Here is a 26,400-nt window from a genome sequence, read left to right as displayed (position 1 = left end):
ACCTCCAGCCCCTGTTAAACCTGACAGATACTACAAGAGTCCCTGACTCATAAATTTCTGTTTAAAAGCCCTGTAGCTGACCCTGAAACTATTTCTCAGGGACCCAAAGGAGTTAAGGCCTCATCAGCCAAGAATCCAGTTCCCTCTGACAGAGATTCCAGAGCATTAGACAGATGGGGAAAGAAAGTGTATATGTCTGCAACTTTAGCAATGAGAGCCTTAAATTGCCAGTTTCACATGCTAAAATATCAGCAGTCTTTGCTGTCTCATTTAAAACAAAAAATGCTTCCAGAATCGGATCCTCCCAATTTTAAAGAAATGCAGGATTTATTGCATGCAGCTGAACAAGTGGGAAAGCATACTTTGCAATGTGGTTTTTGATTCTCTACAGGCCTCCTGCAGAGCAGCAGTTACAGGCTCTGTCATTAGAAGACATGCTTGGTTAAAAGAACATACGTTACCAGATCATGTTAAAGCAAAATTATTGGATACACCTTTGCAGCAGGATGTGTTATTTGGAGTTAAGGCAGAAGAGGTATTAAAGAAAATGGAGGATAAGGCAAAATCTATGCAAACGGTGAAGGATTTCTTACAGGTTCAGCCTCCTAGATTTTTAAGAAACTGGCCAACTAAGAATTGGTCCTTTCCAATTACAGACAGACCTCAAAGGGGAAGATACATACGTTCAAGAGGTAGAGGTCAAACACAAGCCCCTTACAGGCCTCGACAATGGGTTGCATCAGGCCAGAAAGAAGGGGAAGACAGGCCCCAACCATATAAAAAGTAGCTCCAATGACTTCCCACTACAGCTGCCAAACAAATCCCTCTTGGCAGCCCCCTTGGGAGGAAAACTGGCACTCTTCTACCACAATTGGCAAATGATCACCAAAGACAAATTGGTTTTCAACATTATATTTCAAGGTTACAGGTTCCACTTTCACACTCTGCCAAGGTTAAAAGGAATGCCAAATCTGCCACCAAATCAATGGGCAGAGGCTCAAAAACAAATTACAACACTCATGGATATGAGAGCTATTCAAAAGGTACCATCACAGGAGCAAGAACAAGGATTTTACTCAAGACTCTTTCTGGTACCCAGAAAGGACAAAGCCTGGAGGCCCATTCTGGATCTTTCGTCTCTAAACACTTACCTGGATGTTCTGAAATTCAAAATGTTGACACTACAGCAGCTTCTTCCCATGCTGGGCAAGAAAGCTTGGCTCGTGACTTTGGACCTTCAAGGAGGCATACATGCATGTCCCTATCAGACAAAACTGCAGAAGATACCTCAGATTCATAGCTGGTTCAATGCACTACCAATTCTCTGCACTGCCCTTTGGCTTATCTACTGCACCCATCTTCACAAAGTGCCTGGCACCAGTAATTGCATTTTGCAGACAGAAAGGAATTCACATTTATCCGTACCTGGACGACTGCCTGATTCAAGCAGAGAGCAAGGACATTCTTCTAAAGCATCTGGCATTTGTAAAAAAGTTAAGTTGCCTGGGGTACACAGTAAATGGAAAGAAATCAAAACTAGTACCCTCACAAGAGATTATATTCCTGGGTGCCAGCTTGAATACAACGGCCCAATGGCTTATCTCATGCCAGACAAGCAAGGACAACTGACTCAATACTTTCAATTGATGGCAACAAAGACCCATCTCCCTGCAAGAAAAATTCTGCAGGCCTTTGGTTACATGGCATCCTGCATACTACTAATTCCATGTGCCAGACTGCATATGAGGAAACTACAATGGTACCTAAAGAATGTATGGTCTCAACACTGTCAAAGTATGGAAACAGTTATACCACTAATCCCTTGCCTTCAACAGGAGTTTCAGTGGTGGGCTCAAGCTTGTCACCTCAACAAGGGACAGCCTTTTACACAATCCACAGCCAGGCAAATACTGACAACGGATGCATCGGATTACGCATGGGGAGCACAAATGGCAGGCAAATGTATTCAGGGCACGTGGCCCGCAGAACAAAGGCATCTTCATGTCAATCAAAAAGAGATGCTAGCTGTACAAAATGCCCTTATAGCTTTCAAGGACCTGCTGCATCCAGGACAACTACTGCTAAAGATAGACAACACCACAGTTATGTGGTACATAAGCAAGGGGGCACGCACTCCTACCCCCTATGCAGACAAGCCATGACCTTGTCGAACACAGCTATAAACCTTCAAGTTCATCTGCAAGCACAATTCCTGCCAGGATAGAAAAACACACTAGCAGACTACTTAAGCAGAAACATCATGGATCCCCACGAATGGGAATTGAATCCACAAATATTCAGAATGATAACACAGAAATGGTGGAGCCTGGACATAGATCTGTTTGCATCCCCAATAAACTGCCAGTTACAAAAATTCTGCGCAAGGAGTTACCATCAGTCTGACAAGCTTGATCTGCAAGGGCATGGAACGCATTATCATGGAACTTATAAACAAAGACATTGGCAACCTCCAGACACTGGACCCCACCCAGTTTGGGTTTGTGAAGGGCCGATCTTGTCTCCTGAATCTGATTGTCTTTTTCGAATCGCTCTCCAGAGATGTGGACGAGGGTAAGGAGGTCCACACAGCCTATCTGGACCTCGTCAAGGCCTTCGACACCATCCCCCACTCTGGAATCATAGATAAACTTACTAAGCTGGGCATAAATCCCTACATCACTCGGGTTGACAACTAGCTTACTGACAGAACCCAGACTGTAAAAGTAACCAACTCCAAATCCAGCTCCAGGCAAGTGACAAGTGGAGTACCTCAGGGTTCAGTCCTGGGACCACTCTTGTTTGGCATCTACTTCTCTGAAGTACAGGGTGCTGGATAGATAGGGTAAGAAGGTATACACATCTGCAACCTTGGTCATTAGGGCCTTAAACTCCCAGTTTCATATGTTAAAGTATCAGCAGCATATTATTGGATTGCTTAAACAGAAAATTATGTTGATTCCTGATTGTTCTGAAAATAAGGATTTGCAGGATTTAATGCATTCTGCTGAACAGGTTGGAAAACATACTTTGCAATGTGGTTTTGATTCACTAGAGGCATCTTGCAGGGCTGCTGTCACTGGGTCTGTACTTAGAAGGCATGCTTGGCTTAAGGAGCAATCCTTGCCAGATCATGTTAAAGCTAAATTGCTGGATGCTCCCTTAAATCAGGACCACCTGTTTGGCAACAAAGCAGAAGAATTTCTTAAAAAGATGGAGGAAAAAGCTAAATCTATGCAAACTGTTAAAGATTTTCTACAAGTACAGCCTCCAAGATTTAGTAGGCATTGGCCCTCTAAGAATTGGTCCTTTCCTGCCTCTTCCAGGACTTCAATCCAAACCCAGAACCAGCAGAACACCCAGGCTTCAGTCCCAGGTTACGCACAAGACTAAGCAGTGGGGGCTCCCACTTCAAATCAGGGAGTAGTAAGACTCCCCCTAAGGTAAACTGTCTCAATGACTTCACTTTAAAACTTCCAAGCACTTCTCAGCTGACTGCTCCTTTAGGGGGAAAGATTGCTCTGCAGGCAAAAAACTGGGAACTCATTACCCAGGACAAATGGGTTTTAAATAGTTTCTCAAGGATACAGATTTCACATGTTACCTACCCCAAACGGTTGGCCACATCTCCCCCCAAATCAGTGGGCAGAGGCTCAAAAGCAAGTACTCTCTCCCTTAAGCATAAAGGCTATTCAGACTGTACCAGAAGAGGAAAAGGGACAAGGTTACCTGTACCCAGAAAAGACAACTCATGGCGTCCTATTCTGGACCCTTCTATCATAAACAACTTTTTGGTGATTCCAAAATTCAAGATGCTAACTCTTCACCAGTTGCTTCCTATGCTAGGCAAAGATGCCTGGTTGGCAACACTGGATTTAAAGGAAGCCTTACCTGCACATCCCAATCAGGGAATCTTGCAGAAGATACCTATGCTTCATCGCAGGCTGGATGCACTATCAGTTCTCTGCACTGCCCTGTGGCTTATCTACTGTGCCCAGAGTATTCACAAAGTGCCTAGCTCCAGTTATTGCATTTTGCAGGCAAAGAAATATTCAAATCTACCCATACCTGGACGATTGTCTAATTCAGGCAGAAAGCCAGGACATACTTTTAAATCATCTGGCATTTGTACAAAAGGTGCTAACTTGTCTGGGGTACACCATAGACGAAAAGAAATCACATCTGGTACCCTGTCAAATTATATTCCTGGGATCAAGCTTGAACACAACTTCCCAGATGGCTTTCCTCACGCTAGAGAAGTAAATTCATTTGACAACTTACTTCAAACTAGTGGCCCCAAAAACCCTGCTATCTGCAAGGCAAATATTGCAAGCCTTGGGGTTCATGGCCTCCTGCATTCTACTAATTCCATATGCAAGACTGCATATGAGGAAACTACAATGGTATCAACATTCTCAGGATCTAGAAATCCTATCATACCTTAACTAGGGTTAGAATTCCTTTGGTGGGCAAAGACCTGCCACCAAAACAAGGGATTACCATTCACTCTACCCCCTGCCATCCAAACCCTCACAACAGACGCATCAGACTATGCATGGGGGGCTCACCTGGCAGGGAAGTGCATTCAGGGCAAATGGAACCCATGTCAAATGCACCTGCATATCAGTCAAAAAGAAATGTTAGCTCTACAGAATGCTCTGACAGCCTTCAAGGACCACATTCTTCCATGGCAATTAATGGTAAAGACGGACAAACACCACTGTTATGTTGTACATAAACAAGCAGGGGGGTACCCATTCTTATCCTCTCTGCAAACTAGCAATGGCTCTGTGGAACACAGCCTTGAAGCTACCAAGTGCATCTGCAGGCTCAATTCCTGCAAGGAAAACTAAATACTCTGGCAGACGAACTAAGCAAAAATCTCATGGACACACACGAGTGGAAACTGGAACCAAAGACTTTTCAACATGTTGATAAACAAATGGGAGAGCCCAGATATAGACCTGTTTGCCTCCTCCCAGACCTACCAATTGGACAATGTCTGCACAAGGACTTCCCACAAACAAGCTTGAAAAGTGGATGCTCTGTCCTTCAGCTGGAAAAATCTATCAGTTTATGCCTTTCCTCCTCTGCCTGTCCTCTCCAAAGTACTACTAAAGATCAAACAGGACAAACCCAGGATGATAATGATTGCACCAGACTGGCCATGCCAACACTGGTGTACCCCCTCTTGTGCAGTGTATCACTGCTAGCCCCATGGCACCTGCCTCAGACCCCTACCCTGCTGTCACAGCAGGCGAGCCAGATTCTGCACCCCTAGCTTCAAACCCTGAACCTGGCAGCCTAGCTAATTACCTAATCTCTCTATTACCATCCCTCAGTAAACAAGTGTTGGATGTCATTTTGGAGGCAAGAAGGCCTAGTACTAGAAAATCTTATGCTGAAAAATGGAAAAGATTCTGTGTCTAGAAATAAACTCAAGGGATGGCCACAGCAGCACCCAATTTACCTCAGATTCTTCAATACTTAACTGAAATGGTTCACAAGGGCCTTTCTTTTCCTCCATCAAAATTCACGCCTCAGCCATTTCAGCTCATTACAATACAGAACCACCCCTCTTTTCCCACCCACTGCTCAAGCAGTTCCTCAGAGGGGCCAAAAACTTAAGACCACCCAGGAGAGCCCCAACTCCAGCCTGGGACCCTAACTTTGTATTGGAAAAACTCACTCTTCCTCCTTTTGAGCCAGCTGCAAGTGCAGAGTTAAAATTCCTTTCTTGGAAAACAGCTTTCCTTTTAGCAATCACTTCAGCAAGAAGGGTATCTGAATTACAAGCCCTTATGGCAGTGGAGCCTTTCATCATCTTTAAAGGGGACAGGGTGTCGCTCAGGACCAATCCCTCCTTCATGCCCAAGGTGGTATCCAGTGTGGCTCTTAATCAATCCGTTCATTTACCAACCTTCTTTTCTAATCCACAGAATAAAGGGAAACGGATAGTGCACTCCTTAGATGTGCACAGACAACGTAGATTTTACTTGGACAGGACTAAACCTCCAAGGAAATCTGAACAACTGCTGGTGGCATTTGCTGCAGGGGCAGAGGGGAAAGCTATTTCAAAACGAGCCATTTCTAAATGGATAGGCCATTGCATTCATTTTTGCTATAAGCACCATGGAAAACCTATCCCACAGGGGATTAGACCCCATTCAACCAGGGCTGCATCTACCTCTACAGCCTTTCTCAGAGGTGTCCCTACCAGAGACATCCTAGAAGCTGCTACCTAGAGTTCTGTACATACTTTCACCAAGCATTACCATTTGCCAATTTTCTCTAAATCGAGAGCTGGCCTTTGCCACTGCAGTCTTGCAGGGCCTTAGAGCTGGTCCTAATGCTATCTAAATTCCTCTTCCCATCCTTAGCTTTGGGAATCTACCCAGATGTGATGACTGCAGCAGTAAAACACGAAGAACATAATACAGTTGTGTACACTTACCATAAATGTAGATGTTCGAGTGTATTCACTGTTGCAGTCCTGGTTACCCTCCCTCCAGCCCCCTGACTTCTTTTGGTTATACCTCTACTCTCCTTTACTATGCTTAAAAGCTTTTTGGTGTATTTGCTTTTTTGTTGGAGGTATAACCTTGTGGATATATATATATATATATATATATATATATATATATATATATATATATATATATATATATATATAATTGCTTCCCATCAGGGGGCACCTGACATCTGGGGCAAGAAAAGCTGATGTAATGGCATTGGCTGCATGCTTTATACCCCTGACTACCTGACGTCATGGAAGATGAGACCGCAACCGACGCAGGACCCAAGACTTTGATAATCAGGCCGACTGAGAGCTACTGCAAGCAAACAACCCAAATGTGATAACTGCAACAGGGAATACACTCTGACATCTACATTTATGGTAAGTGTACACAACTGTACTTTCTCTAAATACTGAGAAAATGGCTGCATCAATCTTGCTAATTCCCCTAGCTTGTCTACATATGAGAATACTTAAGTGGTTGCTTTCCACACAGTGGTCAGTCCTGGAACTTCCAGTGTCACCCAAGGTAATGATAACCAACATTTGCAAGAAGGATCTTCAGTGGTGGATTCACTCTCCTCTGGTATCTCAAGGCTGCTAATTCATGCCCCCTCAGCTCCAGGCCACTGTGACCACAAATGCTTCCCATATGGGAGAGGGGCATTATCTATGGAAGAAACGCAAGGCTCATTTGCACTTAAACATCCTAGAGATGAGCTTTTAGCGTTGCAAATATTTCAAGGCACACTCCCTCTAGGGACAATAACTGTCCAATCGGACAATACGTCTGTAGTCCGGTACATAAACAGGGAGGAACCAGTTCTTACCCTCTTTGTCGAGAAGCTTTGAGGGTCTGGCAGTAGCTAACAGCTTCCAACCTCTTTCTGATAGCAATGCACATCGCTGGGAAATACAACGTGATTGCAGACAAATCAAGCAGGGCCATACTATGGCCACACGTGTGGTCCCTCAGTAAAAAGTTGCAGAAGAGATTTTCCAGAAGTGGGACCAGCCTTGCTGTGATCTCTTTGCATTGTCCAACACTGCCAAATGCAACAACTATTTTGCCCTCATCCCTCCCACAGGTAAAATCACCAAGGGATTCACTTGTTCATGATTAGCCTCCAGGACTTCTTTGTGCCTTTCCTCCTGTCCACCTAATTCCCAAGTTTTTGCAAAAAGCAAGTTTGTTGGAGATGACAATAATCCTGATTGCCCCCTATTGCCCTCGTCAGATCTGGTTCCCCTTTCTTTAGCCTTGTCTTTGGGATGAACCATGGATTCTGGACTCTTCTCCATATCTTCTGACTCACCCGTCAGGCATGGTTTACCCCAACCTAAACAATCTAAGTCTATCGGCTTGGCTGCTCCAGTTCCCCAGATTGCCAGGTTTCCTCTCCAAACACATCTTATCTTCCCATGAAATGTCCACACAAAAACTGTACAGGAGTAAATGGCTGATATTTGTTACATGAGCCAACAATAATCAGATAAATCCTTTTTCTGCACCCATACATTTTATTCTAGAATTTTTGGCAAAACGTTTCACTGAAGGACCTGCTGCAGCTACTATTAGAGTTCAGTTGACAGCAATTTCTAATATCCAAATAGGAGAGAATGATTCTGGAATCATGTAGCACAGACTTTGTAAAGCTTTTTATGAAAGGAACTACTATGATAAGACCACCATATCATTTTGTCTAACATCATCTGGCCCCCCTTTGAGCATTCAGCAACATGCAACTTGAAATACCTCTCCTGGAAAACGCTCTTTTTAGTGGCTATTACTTCAGCCAGAATAGTTTATGAATTACAAGCTTTGTCAGCTAAGCCCCCATATCTAATTTTTCATAAGGACATAGTTTCTTTATGCAATTAACCCCTCTTCAAACAAAGGTTGTGTTGGAAAGTAACCTCAACTAATGTATAGTGCTACTAGTTTTCTTCCCTAACTTCCAAAATAATGGAGAATTTTCACTGCACCTCTTAGATGTTCATAGACCATTATGTTTCTACTTGCATAGAAAATCCAAAGTTAAAAAATCAGATCAGCTCTTCATCTCTTATTCGGATGTTAAAGAAGGTCAACCAGTTACAAAATTCATCTTATCTAAATCGCTCACACTATGTATATCTTGCATTTTTAATTCAAGAAACAGACCACTTACAAATACTGTTAAAGCTCATTCTACAAGATCTGTAGCTACATCTGTGGCTTTTCAAGCTAGATTACCATTGGATAAAATCTGTGGTGCCGCAACATGGGCAAAACCTCATACCTTTATTACTTATTACAAAGTGGATTTGGCTTCCAAGAATAGAGCCTCTTTCCGTTCTCTGGTTCTGAGGAAAAATCTCTCATGAGCCAACCAAAAGTCAGGTTGCTTTGGATGCGGTCCCATCAATGAGAATAAAGGCGAGCTTGACAACATCACCTAAAGAAGTTATGTACCTGCCATAATGTTGCGTGTGTGTTGTCCCTCTCACCCTTTATTCTCACAACCCCCCCTCCCCCCTCCATACCCCCTTTCTATATTTCTGGGAGACTGAGTAGAACAGATTGGGCTCTACAGGGCCATATAGCCTCAGAACTCATTCTTTTGTGTATTTTTTAAAAGTTATATACACTTGCACATATACATGTGTATGTATGTCTGTATATATATATATATATATATATGTGTGTGTATAGGGATGACTGTAGCAGTGCGCCATTCAGTAGGGACAAAGCCTGAGGTGAGGCTGTGATTGAACAGGGCACACAGGTGTGGTGCCGGTTCACTCTGTAGTTGATGTAGAACACAGCCAAGGATATTGCTAGGTCCCATACAAGTTGTACTCTTGGCCTTGGACTTTGCTGTTTTCACCTGTGCAGCAGTAATACTGGGCACCTGGAAATCTACTGGTATTGTGATTGGTCCTTTGGGGAGGGGGAGAGGGGTAAAGTTGGCACTGAATCTGTCAGCCAGTCATCTTCTTTCGGCCTTTCCTGGTGAGGGGTTGCCACACAGGATCACCTGTCCACTCATGATTGGCAGTGGAGTTTTACAGTGTTGAGTTGCCAGACCGGCTCCCAACCTTTCACAGAAGGCACACACATGCACACACTCACGTCTAGGGCCAATTTAGGGTGTTCCAGTCCACCTGCAGCCTGTCTTTGGGATGTGGTAGGAAATTGGAGCACCCAGAGAAACTCACACGACCACAGGGAGGACATGCAGACTCTGCACAGAAGGCACCCCAGCCGAGAATCGAACCGGAGAACCTCTTGCTGTGAGGCGGCATTGCTAACTGCTGCACCACTGCGGCAATCTGTCAGTCAGTATATTGGCAGTATGTGTTGGCTCAGTATAGGAGGTACCATTGTGCAGTAGCTCAGACCAAATCTGGGTATTGCCATGGAGATTCTTTATATAACTATAGAAGGCCTTGTGGTTGTCTTTGCTATTGGCTGCAATTCTGCTTTCATAGCTAGCTTTAGACTATTTGATGAGGGATCTCAAGCTTCTGTTGAGGCTTATAAGGATGTTTTTCCAGTCTTGGGACTTCACCTTATTCCGCATCAGTTTCTTCCTTCTGTTGTAGAGTTTGTTTATGGCAGGAGGACCACCAGATTGCCTTTTTTTTGGAGGAGAACATCTTGGTTGTATTGGGAATGGCGAGATCCATGCATTTGTGTATGATTCGGTGGTCATGCAACTTTTCTCCATTTGCATGGGTGCCGTGAAGTTAGCCACCTCTGTTTTTAGTAGCCCAAAGTTAGCTTTGGAAAAGTTTTTCATGGTGGTTACCTTTGCGCGGGAGTTGTCGATTTCCCAGGTGATTAGTTTGTGGTTGGATCTTACCAGGGAGTAGTTGACTATTGCTGTGGAACAACGGTCGTCCATGTTAATAGTGACAAGGTCAAGGATGTTGTTTTTTCTAGTGAGGGTAAGAATGAGCTTGTCCAGGGCATTGGAATTAATTCCAGGAAGCGCTAGGCAAATGTATTGGTGCATGAGTAGTTTACCCAGTTAATGGAGGGGTAGTTGAAGTCACCCAGTATAAGATGAACATTTTTAGGTGGGTTCCCACTGAATGTCTATGGACCACAGTTGTGACTCTTGAAGAGTATGAAAATGTATGCTGAATTAGAGGAAGTGCATATTAATTCCAAAAAGAAGGTATCTGAGTATTCCCAAACCCTCTGTAGTACATAAATTGTAGGGATGTGCATTTGTATTGGGGGGGTCCTTTGTCCAAAATGCTTTGAATGGTGTAGTAGTGAGCTTTTGAATTCTCTGTACTTAGCACAAATAGTAGTTTTAATTTTTAAGTGTCTCTGCAGTATTGAATCTTGCATTTTATGCTACATTTAGGTATCTGTGTTTTGCTGTATGCATTTTCCATGTCTGACCTTCTTCCCTGATGGAATTCATTTATGGTGCAGTGGTAGCATTGTTGCCTCACAGCAATAGGTTCTCTGGTTTGATTCTCTGTTGGGGTGCCTTCTGTGCGGAGTCTGGATGTCCTCCCTGTGTTAGTATGGGTTTCCTCCCACATTACAAAGAGATGCATCTGGAGCCTTTCTCCCCAGGCCTGTGCTGAAAAATGGCTTTGTTCCAAGTTGGACTTTCCTGGTTAAGAAATGTTAAATAAATAAAAAAAATGTATTTTCTCTTTGTTAATTTGGAGAGTGGAGTAGTCATATTGACCCTTTTCCGCCACAACGCAAGTCATAATGCATTTTTGTCAAGTGGTAACATTGAATTTGTGCACTAAAAATGTACATGAATTTCCTATTGCTTTGAAGTAATAGCTTCATAGGTAGGTACTAGGCTATTGACCCTAGGGCCTGTATAACCCTAGCCAAACTGTACCCTGACTTTTTCCACCCAAGAAAATTATTTTCCTGTACCCCTGTCAGGCAGAGCCACAGAAGTGATCCCTGGGGTGAATTTCCTATCTCTCATCCGGTCATCAAGATTTTTCTTGAAGAGTGCTAATAGGGAGCTTTGTTTGATATAGATAGGTAGTTTGTTCCAGACTATGGGAAGTCTCTGGGACAGGAATCTGTCCCTCCAGCATGTTCTGTTTATTGTGGTGACAAGGTTTAGGTCCCTAGAGCATGTTGCTTGGAGAGATTGGGATTTCTTTAAGTGGAGTATGTCCACCAGCTCTGGGCTTGACGTAGCTTTGTGTGTTAGGCAGAGATCGCCTCTGAGTAGGCAATATGTGACAGAGTAAAGCTGAAGTTTTTTGAGACTGTGTAGGGCATCTGTTTGAGGCCGGTAATCCTCTTTGTGAGGTATTTCTGTGGCCTTTCCAGTTGTTGTAGTTGTCTTGTGAGGTACATACCAAAAGGGGCATTGTACTCTGTAATGGGTCTAGTGAGTGATGAGCAGAGGGGAACAATGACCTCTTTTCATTGTACTCTGTAATGGGTCTAGTGAGTGATGAGCAGAGGGGAACAATGACCTCTTTTTTTTCTTGGATGAGGAACCTTTTGTGATTAGGTGTGCCATGTAGAAGGATTTCCTGACTACTGTGGCGATGTGACTACTGTCCACCTGTGTCCCAAGGTCTCTTATCACACTTTCGGTGTTAAGTAGACTACCGCCTATGTGGTAGTTCATGGGTGCAGAGTTTTTACCAAAAAGGATGACAATGCACTTTTTGGCATTCAGCTTGAGGCCATGGCTTTGACACCAGGCATATGTCTCTGTGGGATGTCCACATCGTTAGGAGTTTTGATTATGGCTCCTAGTTTGCAGTCATCTGTGAACGTTGTTAGCCAAAGACCTCCTGTGTTAGCCTGTACTTCAGAGAAGTAGATACCAAAATGGAGAGGACCTAGGACTGAACCCTGTGGTACTCCACGTGTCACTGGTCTGAAGTTGGATTTAGAGTCCGCTTCTTTCACAGTGTGGGTTCTGTCATTGAGCCAGTTGGCAACCCATCGTGTGACATAGGGATTTATACCTAGTTTAGTGAGTTTATCTATAATTCCAGAGTGGGGGGATGGTGTCGAAAGCCTAGATAGGCTGTGTGAACCACCTTACCCTCATCTACGACTTTGGTGACCACTTCAAAGAAGTCTTATGAGGTTTAGGAGACATGATCTTCCTTTTACAAACCCGAACTGGGTAGGGTCCAGAATTTGGAGATTACCAATGTCATTGTTTATAAGTTCCATGATGATATGTTCCATAGCCTTGCAGACCAGGCTCATCAGACTAATGGGGCAGTAGTTCCCGGGGTCTGTGGTGGCTCCCCCTTTGTGGAGTGGGATAACCATTGCTGTGCACCATTCAGTGGGCACAAAGCCTGAGGTGAGGCTATGATTGAACATGGTACTTGTGGGGTGTCAGCTTGTTCTGTAGTTTATGTAGAACACAGTCTGGGATGTTGTCAGGTCCCAGGGATGCTCTGTTCTTGGCTTTGGAGAGTGTGTTTTTTATCTGTGCAGCTGTGATTACAGGAACTTTGCATTCCTCCAGTATAGAGATGGGCCCTTTAGGGGATGAGAGTGGGGTAAAGGTAGCACTGAACCTATCTGCCAGGATTTTGCCAGTATCAGTTTATGTATATTTAATGCCATTGTGCTGTAACTCAGAGCAGATCTGAGTGTTGCAATTGAGATTCTTGACATAGCTATAGAATGCTTTGTGGTTGTCTTTAGAATCAGTGGCGATTTTGTTTTTGTAACTAGCTTTGGAGGATTTTATGAGGGATCTCGGCCTCTTACTGAGGCTGACAATGGAGTTCCTCCAATCATGGGAGTTTACTTTTTTTTTTTTGCAACAGTTTCTTTCTTCTCTTGTAGAGTTTGTTTATGGCAGGGGACCACCAGATTGGCTTCCTTTTTTTTGGAGGATAGCATCTTGGTTTTGTTAGGGATTGTGTGATCCATGCACTTGTGTAAGTGCTTATAAAGTGCATTTGTGTAGGATTCAGCAGCCGTACCTCTATTGTCCGTCAGCATAGGTGTTGTGAAGTTTGCCACTTCTGTCTTAAGAAGCGTGAAGTTGGCTTTGGAGAAATTTTTTACGGTGGTTTCCCTAAAGGGGCGTGGGGGTGAGATGTGGATTTCTAGGTTGATTTGCTTGTGGTCTGATCTGACCAACGCGGAATTGACCTCTGGTGTGGAACATCGGTTACCCAAGTTGATGACCAGGTATAGGATATTGCTGCCCCTGGTGGGGGTGTATTCCAGAAAACATTGAGCACAAGAGTTGGTACATGAGTAGTTTTCCCAGTTAATGGTGGGGTAGTTGAAATCGCCCATTATTAAGGTGTTAGGTTGTACCCTAATATTCTCCAGTGTATCAAGAAATGAGGAGTGGTAATCCTAGGGCATGGTGAAGGATCTGTATCAAGCTACAATTTGGATTATGGTGTTGCCCAGAGTTAGTTGCACTGGGATAATCTCTAATGCATTATGCTGAGCAACTAGCCTGGAGGTGTGAATATCATTAATGAATATGGACATGCCTCTGCCTTTAGTGCTTCGTTTCAGGTTAGGTGTCTGAAAGGTGTGGTAGGAATTATAGCCTGGTAATGCAGGGGGTGCTCTCTGTAGCCTTGAACCAGGTCTCTGTCACTGCACAGATGTTGATGTTCTCCATTTTAAGGCGTTCCTCGAGTGAGTGCATTTTGAGATTTGGACTTCTAGCATTAAGTAGCATTGCCCTCAGATTTTGCTTGCTTGTACCTGTTACGGTGGTGAATTTGTCATTTGAATCTTGACTAAAAAAGGCACTATAGAGCTGGCAAGAGCCTTAGCCAGTATCCGGGATCCCAAGGGCAACAGCTGCTGGCCATCACTGGAAAAGCATCGTGGTTTGTCGATCATGTCATCCCAGGCAGACAGATACTGGATCCCCTTAGAATGACACCAGAAGCCTAGCCAATTGTTGAAGTCAAGTCATTTTGTCCTTGTACTGTGGTATCATTCTGGGTGATGGCAGGATGCTACTCAGGGCTAGGGTCATACCTGCTTGAGCTACAAGATTGGACAGCTCCTCCATGTCTCTCTTCATGTAGTCCAGGGAGATACGCCTCCGGTCATTCACACCAACATGGGCAATGACAGAGTCATATTTGTACTTGTTGTTGAGTGACCTGAGTTCATGCGTTATGTGGCGGATCCTGGCACCTGACAGGCAACTTGACAGTAACTTTCTCCTTGTTTAGCCTGGTGAGTGGAACATCAGTGTTCCTGACTGTCACTTATGACTAGAGTGTTGGGTACGTTGTTGTGCCTTATGGGCTGTGGTTGAGTGGCACACTGAGTTTGTGGGCTATGTGTCATTTGGGTTGTGTTGGGGGTTGGAGGGTGTTTGCGTTTCTGCTTTGGAGGTCCCTGTTGCTTGGGTAGATTTTTTTTGAGAGCCTCTGGGAATGTAGGTGTGTGTTTTGTGTTTCTATATATGTGTGTGTTTTGGTGGTGTAGGTTTTGAGGGACTATTTGATGAGTGTGGTATGGTGCACGTGTTTACCTTCTCCTCATGACTGTCTAGTCCAGTCTTGGGTGAAGAGAACTTTGCTTCCAGTTTGGCTATATAAGTGCATCTCTCTCAGGTTGTAGTATTGGGTGGTAAGAGGGGAGAGGGTTGTCTGTGTACATGAGGCTATTGCTGCATTGCCCCAAGATGCCCAGATTCATCAGGTAGACTGGAGAAAACACCAGGAGATGACCCTTAGACATGCCAGGATAGGTGCTTATTTCTTAATTACTAAAAACTGTTTTCCTCTAGACAAGTGAGGAAAGTTGAGTGCTGTAGTAATTTGCAGCTTATTTAGTGCTTACAATGAGTTCTGAACAAGTGCTGAGCTCAAAGAAACAGATTTGAGTGCTGCAACTAGAAAACTGGCTAGTTCTAAGAAACAAAATTAAGCTAGAAGGCTTCCCTTCAACACACAAGGGCTTGGGGCTCAGAAGCTTACACACAGTCCTGGATACAGCAGTTGCTGTTAATTTTGTAGCATGTTATTTTATATAGCACTGTTTGATCCAGTGCATCACTTAGCGGAAAAAATTTTTTTTCGTTTTAGTAAGTTCTGTTTTACAAGGTTCTGACAGCCATTTAACGGTTTCTGCTCTAGTCTCACAGAATGTTTTTTTTTTTTAAACATTTACCACTGAGTTGCAAGTATTGTAGGTTTATAGGTTCATAGGTTCATACTAGGCTATCTGTCCTAGGGCATTTACAAGCCTAGCCAGAGTGTGTTTGGCTTTCGCCACCCATTTTAAATGAATTTTGCTATGCCCTTTTTTGAAGTTAGTATACTGTGCCTCTAACAGTGACACAGAAGTGATACCCGGAGTAAATCTACGATCTCTCATCCACTCATCAAGATTCCTCTTGAAGAGAGTCAGTGAGGGACTCTGCCTAACCTGGACTGGGATTTTATTCCAGAGTGAAGGGAGCCTCTGGGTTATGAATCTGTCCCTCCTGCATGTCCTATTTATTTCAGTGCTGAGGTTCAAGTCTCTCGAGCGCATAGCTCGATGGGATTTGGATTTTCTGAGGTGCAGCATGTCCATTAATTCTGGGTTAGACATGGCTTTATACGTCAGGCACAGATCGCCTCTGAGCAGGAGGTATGCCACTGAGTAGAGCTGGCGTTTCTTTAACCGGGCAGCATATGGCATCTGTTTGAGCCCTTTGATCCTCTTGGTGAGGTACTTTTGCGGTCTTTCCAGTTGCTGCAGGTGTCTGGTAAGGTACATCCCAAAAGGGGCATTGTACTCAATTATGGGCCTGATGAGGGATGAGTAAAGAGGCACGATGACCTCCCCTGATCTAGATATGAATCCCTTCATGATTAGATGGGCTATATAAAATGTTTTTCTAACCACTTTGGCCATGTGGTTGTAGAATGAGAGATTGCTATCAACTTGGGTCCCCAGGTCTCCAATTACTTCTTCCGTACTTAATGGATTACCATCTATGTGGTAATTTGTGGGCACTTTGTTTTTGCCAAAGGGGATGACTATACACTTTTTGGCATTTAGCTTGAGGCCATGGCTCTGGCACCAGTTGTCTTTTTCTATGAGGCCCTTTTGTAGGATGCTTGTGTCGGCTGGAGAGTCGATTATGGCGCCCAGTTTGCAGTCATCTGCGAACTTGGTCAGCCACAGTCCTTCCATGTTGGCCTATACCTCTGAGAAATATATACCGAACAAGAGAGGTCCCAGGACTGAGCCTTGTGGGACGCCACTTGTAAGTGGTTTGGAGTCTGACATGGCTCCAGCAATTCTAACCATGTGGGTTCTGTCCTTGAGCCAGTTTGCAACCCATCTAGTGACATAGGGGTTTATATTTAAGCTGGTGAGCTTATCTATAATGCCTGAGTGGGGTATTGTATCGAAGGCTTTTGCGAGGTCCAGGTAGGCTGTGTGGACCACCTTCCCTTTGTCAATGGCCTTGGTGACTGTTTCAAAGAAATCAACCAGGTTTAAGAGGCAGGATCTGCACTTAACAAAGCCGAACTGGGTAGGATCCAGTGTCTGTAGATCACCAATATCTTTATTTATTACCATTCCTTTTGTGTGAAATGCTCTAGTGTTTATTCTGTTTAGTACTCACATTTTATTTTTGTACCAGGTCTTATTTGTAATCACTGAATTCAGGCTGTGGATGAGGCCTTGAACCAAAGAACTTTCTAAATGGTCACGTATGGCATGTGGAAGCAATGACATGGATGTATTGTAGTGATAATAAATGCATTCTTTTTTATTGTTGATGTTTTGTTCATTGTCTTGAATTCAATAGCAGAGGGCTCTTTGTTTGCTATTACAGTATTTTGTTTTTCTCCCATAGCCAACGATAGATGACAAGATTCAGTTGGTCCCCAAAGCTCAACCAGCCAGTTGGGGAAAAGGTAGCAGTGGTGGAGCCAAAGCTAGTGATTCAGGTATGGTACCCTCAAAAGCACTTTGGAGATCCTTCTGGGCTTGATTATATGAAACGTTTTGTCACTGTAATGCAACTACTTTGCTTTTGCAGAATGAGAGGCATGTTACTAGAAAAATAACTACGAGATATTTAAATATTAAAGGTTATTGTGGAAATGTGGTGTGGAAGTGTGGCTGTGATAGCTAGCCTTCTGATGCCGGATCTTTATCTGTGCTAACCTAGTATTTTCATAGGAGGAATAACATCAGTGAACAAGCACAGGACTCTTGCCAATCAGAGATTTATTTTTCTGTTCAACCTAGGTTAAAAAATCTCAGTTTCTGCCATTTGCCCTACCAGCACATAGAAGTCAGCCCCACCTTGGGGGACTTGTGGTGTCATTAAATCTTGACCGTTTCGTCACATATTCTGCCAGTAAAGAGCAGGCAGTCATGTCACCATTTTAACCCCTTACCACACAAACAGCTTTATTACTGTCCAGTTTAGGACCAGTACTGCACTGGCATGGAAGAAGTAAGCACTTGTTAGCACATTGTTTTTTTATCTTGACATTGTGGATTCTAGATTCATTTAATAATTAAACTCTTATCTCAAAGCACTGGCATCTTAAGTGCAGCATAAGGGTGTGTGTGTCAATTTTTTACAGCTTTGTGACATCAGTGATTGTCAGCAGAAGTTCAGGTATATCAGTTACAATGTTACAATGAAAAGAACAGCATGTCAATAACCATTTTCTTTATCATATGCATGCATTATACATGCAAGCTCCACCATAATTTTATTCGCATAAATTGCAGCATACTCCTTGACATATCAATTTCTGCTGAACTACTTTTTTATATAAAAAAAATGTTTCCAACTGTAACATTTCTTTGAAATGTACTTTCTTTATCTTGAAATGGTCCATCTCTATCAGTTTTATTTACTCTGTAGTCAATACTGCTGGTTTACTTTTTTATTTCCACTTTCAGGTGATTGCTTTTTTTGGCTACTAATAACATTAAACTTAAAGCCTTCCTGTGCCTTGGCATTTCTAAATCTGAACTCACACTTGAGTAGCATTAACTTCCTGTTTAATATGTTTTGTTTCCATAACAGATGGGACATTTTTCAGAGAGTTTTTAAATCCAGTTAATTCCATGCATTCTCTGAAAATGTGTTCTCAGTCTCATCTTTCTTTCCCGTCACATTTATAGCAACTATTCTGCTTTACAGGAGAAAATCCTATGAAGTCTTCTTGGAGTATAAAAATACCTACATAGACATTTCCATGGGAATGTACTATATTTATTGAATTTATTTTACATTTGTGTACTGGGAAAGTCCGACTGGGCAGACTGCCCATTTTCAGTGGATGCCCGTGGAGAAAAACTCCATTAGAAACAGTACAAGATTTTAAAATTAGAATGAATGTAACACAGTAGGTGTACAATAAAAAGCTTATCTTAATGCATTATAAAATTGTTGTAGTACACAATTAGGATTGGTTACATTTAGCAGTAGCTTATATATAGTAATTTATACTGCATTATATAGTAATCTGAGATGCATTCAAAATATACAAGTGACAGTGGTAACACTTTGAGACAGGAAAGGATGAAAATTAGAAGTGAAAAAGCCAAGACAGCCCTGCCTGTGTTAATCTAGAGATGGCATCGCTTAGTTTTCAAACATGGGAAGTGTTTCACTTAATGCAATATGAAGCTGCTGTCATATACAAATACAGGCTTTGATTTTAAGGGTAGTGAAATATAAGAAGATGGTGTACGTACTATGGTGAAAAAAGACACTATTAGTCATGAGAGATAGTTAGCCTTGTTGAATAACATCCTAGGTTTGCCTTTCTGTGTAGGACACACACAGTGCAAAAAAGTCTGTATGTATTATATAAGTAGTTTAGCCTGCATTGGTACAGGTGTATATCCATGAACTAACTAAATGGGATTTGAGAAGGGTTTTGAAGTTGTCTTTGATGATCTTCATGTTTCACTATTGCAGTCATCACATTTGAGTTATCCCTGCCAGGGTAGCCCTCAGTCGGCCCAAATACCAGAGGTTTAGTATTTCTGCTTCAGTTGCTGTCACTCCAAGACTTGACGTCAAGTCATCACTGGTATAAATTCAGGCAGCCAGTGCCATTACATCAGTCTTTCTTGCCGAGGAGCCTGAAGCAGAAGCAGTTCGCAAGAGTGCTGGTCGGCCGCTACCTGAGTTTTTCATTTCCAAAATTGAAGTTGATGTCTTCTAAAGCTAAGTACCCTGTTGCGGATCCTTTTTCTTGCTCTAACCGATGTCAGAAAAAGTTAACAATTGTCTCGCCTGTGTAAAGCAAATACCACACCGAGACTTTCATTCTTGCTGCATCACCTGTTTAGGCCCAGACCATGACGTCCCCTGCTATGACTTTTGTGCCTTGTTCAATGCTAGAACTATACGTCGTCTGGCCCTTATTGTAGCTAGATATTTTCGTGCTCAGTCCTCAAATTCCGATTTGGCTTTGGTAAACCATCCCACATCCGATCTTCTAAAAAAAGTAAGGATAAAGACAGAGAGACCGCACAGGTCCAAAACCGCCGATGACGCTTTCGTTAAGCTAGTTGTCAGTTCTCCGGTCCTCAGTGAGGTGCCTTTGCAGCCCCTGATGCCCGTTCTGTAGATTTGCAGGCCACTACTGAGACCCTTTTGGACTCTGGTATGCCGCAAGACTCTAATTCGACTAAGGATCCTGCGGATGTCTCTACCTTGGATGGGTCCGGAGCCGCTGAGCAGGCACCGGCTTCCGATGAAGTGCTTCGCACTACCGATAGTCAACACAGACCGACTTCTTTCGCGTCTAAAGTTCTTTCAAAAACAGTAGAGTTTCTAAGGCCTAGGGTACGAATCACATTCAAAAAACTGATGACCCAAGTTAAGGCACCTGCTTCCTTGCCTCAGTCTCAAATATTTAAAATGGCAGAAGACCTTATAATGCTTAGGGGAAGCCAGGCTACCCATTCCAAAAGAAAAAGAGACTTGGCCCCAGTAGATTTATCTTAACAGGAGTCCGATGACTCTGATGCATCTGAATATGAAGATATGCAACCCCTCTCTGCTTATGAGGATTCTGATGCAGAGGAATCCATCCCTTCAGCTTCCCCACCCGAGGACTTTTCCTTTGGGGAAACCATACATACTTTAAAGGAGCATTTCCAATGGGAATGTCAGGACTATCCTCAGTCAAGAAAGAGGCTCATGGAATTCTTAGATCTTCCACAGCACAGACCTCTGGCCATTCCTCCTGTCCTGGATGGTTGTGGATGATGTTTTTATTGAATCCAGTCTGACCCCTGACACCCTTCCTCCTGCTCCGAGGAAACCTGACGGGTATTAAGAGTCCCTGACTCTCACAAATTTCTTTTCAAAAATCCTACTGCTGACCCTGAGGTCATCTCTCAAGGACCTAAAGGAATCAAAGCAACTTCAGCTAAGAATCCCACCCCGTCAAATAGGGATTCCCCAGCATTAGACATTACGGTGTAAAAAAGTGTTCACCTCTGCTACTTGTGCTATTAGAGCATTAAATTGTCAGTTCCATATGCTGAAATATCAGCAACATACCATGGAACTCCTCAAATAAAAAAAAAATATCTTCTTTCCCTGCTTGTGCAGAAAATAGAAGCTATATATAGAATAGATAGAATAAAATGGCTATGTCTCTTTAAACGTTTTGGCGTTTTTTTATTAATTACATTATTGTATGATTAAGTGGATGTGTATATATATATATATCATAAAATTACACATTTTATTGTTCTGATGAAGACTGGGACACAGTCGAAAGCGCTTAACTTGGAGTTGTATGTGTTGTTTCAATAAATCCTTGGTGATTACAGTCCTGTTGTATGAGCAGTTTCCATATTCCTGCCATCTTTCCAGTTCTTGAGTTGTTTGCTGTTTTTATTCGTAGAGAGTTACAAGAGTTAATACATTCTGCAAGTCAAGTAACTAAGCACACCTTACAGTGTGGGTTTGACGATCTAGAAGCATCTTGCAGGGCAGCAGTCACTGGTTCTATCCTTAGAAAGCATGCTTGGCTTAAGGAACAGACCATGTCAAATCCAACTTATTGGATGCACCCTTGCACAAAAACAACTTATTTGTAACCAAGGTAGAAGAGGTCTTAAAAAATATGGAAGAAAAAGCTAAACCTATGCAGACAGTTAAAGACTTCTTACAGGTCCAGCCACCAAGGTTCAGTAGGCATTGCCCCTCCAAGCACTGGTCTTTTCCTGCCCCCTCCAGGTCAGCTCAGCCCAGCCCAGACCCAGGGGAAGCAGACACCCCAGACAACAGCCCCAGGGAATGCAGAGATCTAAGCAATGGAGTTCCTCCTCTTCAAAACCAGAGGGTGCCAAGCCACCCCCTTATGGTAAGAACTCACAATGACTTCAAACTTCCACCCCCTTCCTCTGCCCACCTGCTCTTGTCCCTAGAAGGTAAACTCTCCTTCCACACAAGCAACTGGGCCACCATTGCCAACGACCTCTAGGTCCTCAACATATTGTCCCAGGGATACAAATTTTATTTCCACACTGTGCCAACCCCATAAGGGTTACCAGATCTTCCCCCAAACCAGTGGCAGAGGCCCAAAAGCAAGTCCTTTCCCTGCTCTCCCTGAGGGCAATAGAGCATGTTCCTGCAGAACAGATAGGCCAAGGTTTCTACTCCAGATGCTTCCTGGTACCCAGAAAAGAGGGCACCTGGCGCCCCATCCTCTATCTATCCATTCTAAACACCTTTCTGGTGATACCAAAATTCAAAATGCTCACCCTCTAATAGTTTCTACCTATGATTTCCAAGGATGCTTGGTTAGCCACCCTAGACCTAAAACATCCTTCCTACACATCCCAATCAGTTAATCTTGCAGGAACTACATATGTTTCAGGGCAAGATCACTGCAATTTCAGTTCTCTGCATTTCCCTTTGGCTTATCTACTGCCCCCAGAGTTTTCACAAAATGTCTGGCTCCCGCCATTGCTTTTTGCAGACAAAGAAATATTCAAATTTACTCATATTTAGACTGCCTAATTTAGGCAGATAGGAGAAGCTGCTGAAGCACCTGACCTTTGTAAAGGACCTACTGACCTCCCTGGGGTATACTATCAACAAAAAGAAATCCAGACTAGTACCCAAACAAACAATTGTATTCCTGGGAGCAAGCCTGGACACAGCATCCCAGATGGCATTCCTTACTCCAGAAAACCGATCCTACCTGACAGCTTACTTCTGTCGACTAGCCACCAGGACCCAGTTATCCGCAAGGAAAATCCTGCAAGCTCTGGGGTTCATGGCTTCTTGCATTCTACTCATTCCGTATGCCAGACTGCCTATGAGGAAACTACAATGGTACCTAAAATGTCTTTGGTGTCAGCACTCTCAAGGCCTGGAAACTCTTATACCAATGATAACTTGTCTAAGGAAAGATTTTCTTTGGTGGGCAGCAGCATGCCACCACAAGGGACTTCTCTTTTCACAACCCCATGCCTGGGGTGTACACTTGGACGGCAGGTGCATTCAGTGCCAATGGAGCCCAAATCAAATATATCTGCACATCAACCAAAAAGAGACGTTAGCTGTTCAGCACACCCTGACAGCTTTCAGACCCCTACTCTCCCTGGGGCCTCTACTGATCAAAACCGACAACACCACAGTGATGTGGTATGTCAACAAGCATGGGGAAGACTCACCCTTATTCTCTGTGCAGGCTCGCCATGACCCTGTGGCATACTGCCTCAGCCATGCAACCACACCTGTTAGCACAATTCCTGCCAGGCTCTCTAAACTCTCTGGAAGACAGCTTAAGCAGAAACCTGCTAGACCCACACGAGTGGCAGCTAGACCAAAGAAACTTCACCCTTGTAACCCAGAAATGGTGCACCCCGAAGGTTGACCTCTTTGCCTCCCACTCCAATCATCAGCTCAGCAAATTCTGCACCATGGAACCTCACAGCAAGGGCTGGAAAGTGGATGCTTTATCCTTCCAGTGGGTAACCCTCTCAGTCTATGCATTTCCCCCTCTACCACTCATTTCAAGGGTACTGCTCAAACTAAGGGAGGAAAAACAGAGGGCAATCCTGATTGCCCCAGACTGGCCACACCAGCACTGGTACCCACTGCAGCGCAGCCTGTCACCCCTGCCACCATGGCACCTACCTCAGATATCAACACTCCTGACCCAGAGGAATGGTGAATTCATGCATCCTCAATTGCAGACCCTCAGTCTGGCAGCCTGGCTTTATTCCCTGACCTCTCCTCAAGCTGGTAGTCTAAACAAACAGGTTCTAGATGTTCTACATGAGGCCAGATGCCTCAGCACTAGAAAATCTTATGCTGACAAGTGGAAAAGGTCTTGCACCTGGATCCGGGCTAAGGGAATCGGAACGGCACAGCCCTCCCTACCTCTCATCCTCGCAGACCTACTACACAGGGGGGCTGTCCTTCTCTATTAAAATTCATGGCTCTGCTATCTCTGCTCATTTCAGCACAGAGCCACCTCTTTTCTCACACCCTATCATCAAACAGTTTGTAAGAGGAGCTAACAACTTGAGGCCACCCAGAAGAGCTCCTACCCCAGCTTGGGACCTAAACTTCGTGTTGGAAAAGCTCACCCTGTCCCCCTTTGAACCTGCAGCTTCAGCAGAGTTAAAATTTCTCTCTTGAAAGACAGCCTTGCCTCTGGCCATCAGTTCAGCTAAGAGAGTATCAGAGCTACAAGCACTTATGGCTGTAGAGCCCTTATTTTCCATGCTGACAGGGTCTCCCTCAGGACTAACCCATCCTTCATGCCAAAAGTGGTGTCCAGTGTGGCTCTCAACCAATCCATTCATTTGCCCATGTTTTTTCCCTAACCCACAAAACTAGGGGGAAAGGATTCTGCACACAGATGTGCACAGATAGCTCAGATTCTACCGGACAGGACAAAATCGTTTAGAAAAACTGATCAATTGCTAGTCAGCTTTGCTCCAGGAGCAGAGGGCAAGGCCATATCCAAACAAACAATCTCCAAATGGATATCACACTGTATCCATTTCTGCTACAAACAGCACGGGAAACCTCACCCCAAGGGGGTCAGGACACATTCCACCAGAGCAACCTCCACCTCTGCAGCTTTTCTCAGAGGGGTCCCCACCAGTGACATCCTAGAGGCTGCAACATGGTTATCTGTTCATACCTTCACCAAGCATTACCACATGGCTATCTTCTCCAAATCCAGGGCAGGCTTTGCCACCGCAGTCTTGCAGGGCATCCGAGCCAGCCTCCAGTCTTCTTGACTGCCTCCCCCTTTTCTTCAGCTTTGGGAATCAACCCAAATGTGATGACTGCAACAGTGAAACACGAAGAACATAGTACAGTTGTATACACTTGCCTTAAATGTAGATGTTTGAGTGTATTCACTATGGCAGACCTGGTTTCCCTCCCTCCATCCCCCTTGTTCTCTCTGTCTCTCTCTCCTTGCAAGGAATTTTTGGTATTTGCTTTCTACTGGTGGTGTACTTCCACCATAACCTAGCTCCCTATTGAGGGCTCCTGACCAGGCAATAAAAACTGATGTAATGGCATCGGCTGCCTGAATTTATATCACTGACGACCTGACGTTAGTCCTGGAGCGACAGCAACTGATGCAGAAATACTAAGCCTCTAGTATTCGGGTCAGCTGAGGGCTACACTGGCAGGGATAACCTAAATGTGATGACTGCAACAGTGAATACACTCTAATATCTACATTTATGGTAAGTGTACACAACTGTACTTTGCCTATACTTATATTAAGAAGTCTGGCATTGCAGATTTTTGCAATGTAGTTGGAGTATAGGGAGTGTCCTGTGCTGTTTTTACTTCTGGTTACGTCCATTAATGATTTATTACTGGATTGTATTTAGCGTTTACTTGAGTATTGATTTTAGTAAGCCTTGTAGAGCTGTTTTTTTTTTCAAGTTAGTAAAATATTTGGTGGGCCATAGTAAGTTGGGTAAGGGTGAGCAGGTTGGGAAGTTCTAGCCAAGATAGGTGTTTAAGGGCCTGGCAGTGATGAAACCTAAAGGCTGAATCAGCTACAAGTTTTGCTGTTTTGTTGTACCCAGTATTTCATTTGGCTAAGTCAGATGTTTTGAGATTATTGAATGTGGGGAGGCGAGTAGATAAGTGTGGAGACTAGGGTTCTAGCAGTAATGGTTTTCGTTTTATTGGAAATGTATGTTTTACATATGTATAGAGTTCCAAGTTTTTTGTGAACTTTTCTTATTGCTTGGGCAATATGTAGGTCGAATTTCATGTTTTCATCTATTGTAACACCTCGAACTTTGGTTTAGGGGACTGGTGTAATAGGGTTTTGTTGCTTGAAATTATTTTGAATGAAGGGATTGTATCTGTGGCTTTTGTGGGTTAAAATAGCATCAGCTTAGTTGTGTTTGGGTTGAGTATAAGTTGTGCATCAAGTAGCCAAGTTTCGACTGCAGTAAAGGATTCTTGCGTTATTTTTTGAAGTTCTATGAGGGTTGAGGCAGAACAGATTAGGGTTGAATCTGCTGCATATTGGACCAATGCAGTATGAAGGTTGTTGGTGAATAAACTGAAGAGAAGGGGACCAAGGATATAGACCCTTGTGCAACACCTAAAGTAACAGGTAGAAGAGAAGATAGGTTGTTTTGCCATTTTACAGCTTGTCTTTGATCTAGTCCTTGAACCATGCAAGAGTGGAGAAGCTTAAATTGAGTTTGGTTAGTACAGTTAAGAGCTCATTATGAGAGAGAATATTGAAAGCTTTAGAGAGGTCTAGAAAGATAGAAGGTACAAGGTTGCCTTCGTTCCAGTGTTGGTTAATAGTGTTAGTGAAGCTAATAAGGGTTGTGGTAGCGTTGTGATTAGGGCGGAATCCATGCTGTGTGTTTGCTAAAAGCTTGTTTGATAAGAGATGGTTTCGGATTTGAGTATGTACGCACT

General features: G+C 43.6%; 1 protein-coding gene across 7 annotated transcripts in view; it reads left to right on the top strand.

Moving 5' to 3' along the window:
- EIF4G3 (eukaryotic translation initiation factor 4 gamma 3) overlaps window positions 1–26,400 on the top strand; it is a 3,593,176-nt gene that overhangs the window by 2,769,524 nt on the left and 797,252 nt on the right. For all 7 annotated transcript variants that reach the window (XM_044063163.1, XM_044063168.1, XM_044063165.1 and 4 more), the window contains one exon: window positions 17,326–17,419. In XM_044063163.1, the coding sequence (XP_043919098.1) occupies window positions 17,326–17,419 (94 nt within the window). The remainder of the gene's footprint in view (window positions 1–17,325; window positions 17,420–26,400) is intronic.

This window comes from Protopterus annectens, chromosome 2.part1 (genome assembly GCF_019279795.1).
Source record: "Protopterus annectens isolate FY-2018-M chromosome 2.part1, PAN1.0, whole genome shotgun sequence".
NCBI lineage: Eukaryota > Metazoa > Chordata > Ceratodontiformes > Protopteridae > Protopterus > Protopterus annectens.
This window is presented reverse-complemented; position numbering and strand designations above follow the sequence as displayed.